Here is a 2,921-nt window from a genome sequence, read left to right on the forward strand (position 1 = left end):
GTTTTTGTATACCATATCCGGATTTCGACAATAAATGTCTCTTTAGTGATGTTAGGAATCGAAACGGTATTTGGAAGGCCATATAATTTACCTCAATTTAGGATAGACTCTTGAATTTTGAAGAGTCAAAATAGGATGAACGGATCATATAAACCCGAAGGCAAATATAATACAAACTTAAACGAAAAAATATAAACAAGTCTAAATTGAAAACAACGTTCAAACCTATGATTGCGTTTGATAAAAACCGCAATTTCTTTACGTGTGCATGCAAAACAAATTTCTTGTTAGAGGGGTCTAAATACAGCACAAACAACATTTTCCAAAAGACCGAAAAAATGAAAAAGTATATTTTAACAAAACGCATTTGACTAACAGGTCGAACAACAAATGTTCTTAAACCCTGCTGACTGCCATTGGCGATGCCAAATAAACGGATCACCGATGTAATAAATGGATCTTAATTATAAATTTAATACTAAACAGAAAACAATAAACTTGCAGAAAAGATGGTATATCGCAAAAAAAAGGTGCAAAGGTTTTTGTACACCATATCCGGATTTCGACAATTAATGTCTCTTCAGCGATGTTAGGAATCGAAACGGTATTTGGATATAATAAAACTTCCCGATTAGACCTTAACAGATTATCCATTTACAATTATAACCTGAACAGAACGGTTAAATAACTTAAAAAGTATAGTAGATACTGAATCTGAACAACTACTATATGGCATGTAATACAAAAACAAACAAATTCAAAATCTGTAAATTTTACTCATCAAAATTGAATATTTCAAATTTAACGGAGAGTAAAGTACATTAGCATAACTGTTTTGACATCAGTCTACCTAGTAGACATTATTTTTGCTATCAGTGCAATTATACAGTCCATCTACATAGTAGATAAAAATCACTATCATTATATAAAGCATATATAATTAGTTTTTTGTAAATACCTTTATCGTTAAATCATATATATATATATATAATCAGAAAAAGTTTTAAAATGCAAAATGATATTGAATAAATAATCTTGGAAAATTTTGCTTTGGTTTTCTTCGCATTGTTTTTTAAGCTTGTTGGATTTAATCTAAATACATGTATTAGGAAAGTTTTACGGCGTTTATGGTGAGTTTTAAGGATATAAAAAAAACACCACAACAACAACAGGCATTTTTCTCTGATATTTTCTTAGAGACAAGTGGCTGTGCCAACAACTCAAATAAACATTCAGAGTGCAGTGTCCTAAACGATTTCAGTCGGCATTGTGCTCTCCAAGTTTAAACACATTTTGATTGTTACTCTTGATTAGTTTTGTATATCAATCAATTTCGATTGCGATTTTTGCTGTTAGAGACGGGGAAATCGCACGTGCAAATGAGCGTTAAAGCAATCGACATCATTGAAAAAATCAAATCCACTATACCTAATGATAATTCTTCTTTGATTATTTTCTTGCTATGGTTTTAGTAGCTGAAAGTGTACCGGTTGAGTCAACACCATTGTGCAGTATTGTGGTTTCCACTGTACAATATGCATTCAAAAAACGATAGACTTTCAAATCGTATCTTGTCTATGTGAATTTTGTTTATCTATACCCAATTTTGTTTTTGTACTAAGGTTCGTTTTGCTTTCTTTATCATTTTTCTAAGCACGTCCAGTTCAGATGTCACTAATTGATTACAGAAAAGACGAGTCAATACGAACTCAGAGTTCCAATCTGATTTATCTATTGTGTAGGAACGTTTTTTGGTAGTTCTGCAAAATCTATGCACATTAGATATAATTTTCTTAAAATGTCGTACTTCGGTATGGAAAGAATCCTTCTGTTGAATTATTTGATTTTCGAGACGTGTTTTGAAGAATTGATACAGTAAGTTATCAGCATTGTTGATATTCCTTACAATGTCTATATCTTCTCTTGTCAGATTTGGTTTGACGGTATTCCGCCATACGCCTTTGTTAACAGGTTGATATAATATATCTTGTATATCCCAGCATAGATATCTTCTCATCAAAACAAGAGATTCGTCGAAAAGTTCAGTTATGATTACAAGTGTGAAATCCTTATCAAGCTCTCGGATGTAATCGAGAACAAACGAAGTATTTGATATTTTCGATTTGGGTATTCCGAAATCATATGACATTCCATTTGTAAAAGATCGCCCTATAGCATAATCTTGGTATATCTTCCTCACTATAAATTCGTGTAAAAGCAAACTCCGTTTTATATTTGGAAATTTCCTGAGAACAACTTTATTAAAGTTAAAGTGGTAAAATGCAGACTTGAACACTGATAATGGATCACGGAGTATACCAATGCGAACCGTGTCATTTGGCATAATCTTCTCAAATTCTTGTTTATTATAAATTGCATGGTTGCAAAGAATGTTATAAGACATATTTTTTGGTAACTGAAGTACTGTTTCTTTCAATTTTAGAAATTTAGATGATAGATAATTAAACATAGAGCCATTGTCACGCTTTGGAAGAACCATGTTTAAATTGTTGGCTTGTGCAAATCTTGTAAAAATTCCCCATGCTGTTGTACTTCCTGTTTTGTGAACTTTTACGAATATCACATTTCTTTGTTTATTGCATATGTTCTTTGCCGATTCGTTCGATATATTATCTGTGTACGATCTTGTAAGGAAGAATCGATCTGGTATTGCTTTAAATGATTCTGATGACATTGCCCTCTTTTCTAATCCGCCCAAATTAGGCGACGCCCACTGCATTTTCGAGTTGACATTTATATTTAATTTATGTATTATTACAAAGATCACAATTGCAAATATTCCAGTTAACCTGAAAAAGAAAATTAATTATTTGTAAAATAGTATATTAAAGATCAAGTGTGTTAGAACAAAAATTGTGAAGTAGATTTTTAATTGCTTATTTGTCTGTTATTACAGACAA

At 31.4% G+C, this 2,921-nt stretch overlaps 1 protein-coding gene across 1 annotated transcript; it reads right to left on the reverse strand.

Moving 5' to 3' along the window:
• Positions 1–1,594: 1,594 nt before the first annotated feature.
• LOC127715804 (galactose-3-O-sulfotransferase 2-like) lies at positions 1,595–2,500 on the reverse strand. The gene has a single exon (XM_052221942.1). It carries the CDS (start codon positions 2,498–2,500, stop codon positions 1,595–1,597), a length of 906 nt encoding a protein of 301 aa, XP_052077902.1.
• Between the last annotated feature and the right edge of the window lie 421 nt (positions 2,501–2,921).

Source organism: Mytilus californianus, unplaced genomic scaffold (genome assembly GCF_021869535.1).
Source record: "Mytilus californianus isolate M0D057914Y unplaced genomic scaffold, xbMytCali1.0.p SCAF_9, whole genome shotgun sequence".
In the NCBI taxonomy this organism is placed as follows: Eukaryota; Metazoa; Mollusca; class Bivalvia; order Mytilida; family Mytilidae; genus Mytilus; species Mytilus californianus.

Coding starts and splice junctions, on each gene's coding strand:
- LOC127715804 (XM_052221942.1), bottom strand. CDS start 2,500: ATGGTTCTTCCAAAGCGTGACAATGGCTCTATGTTTAATTATCTATCA.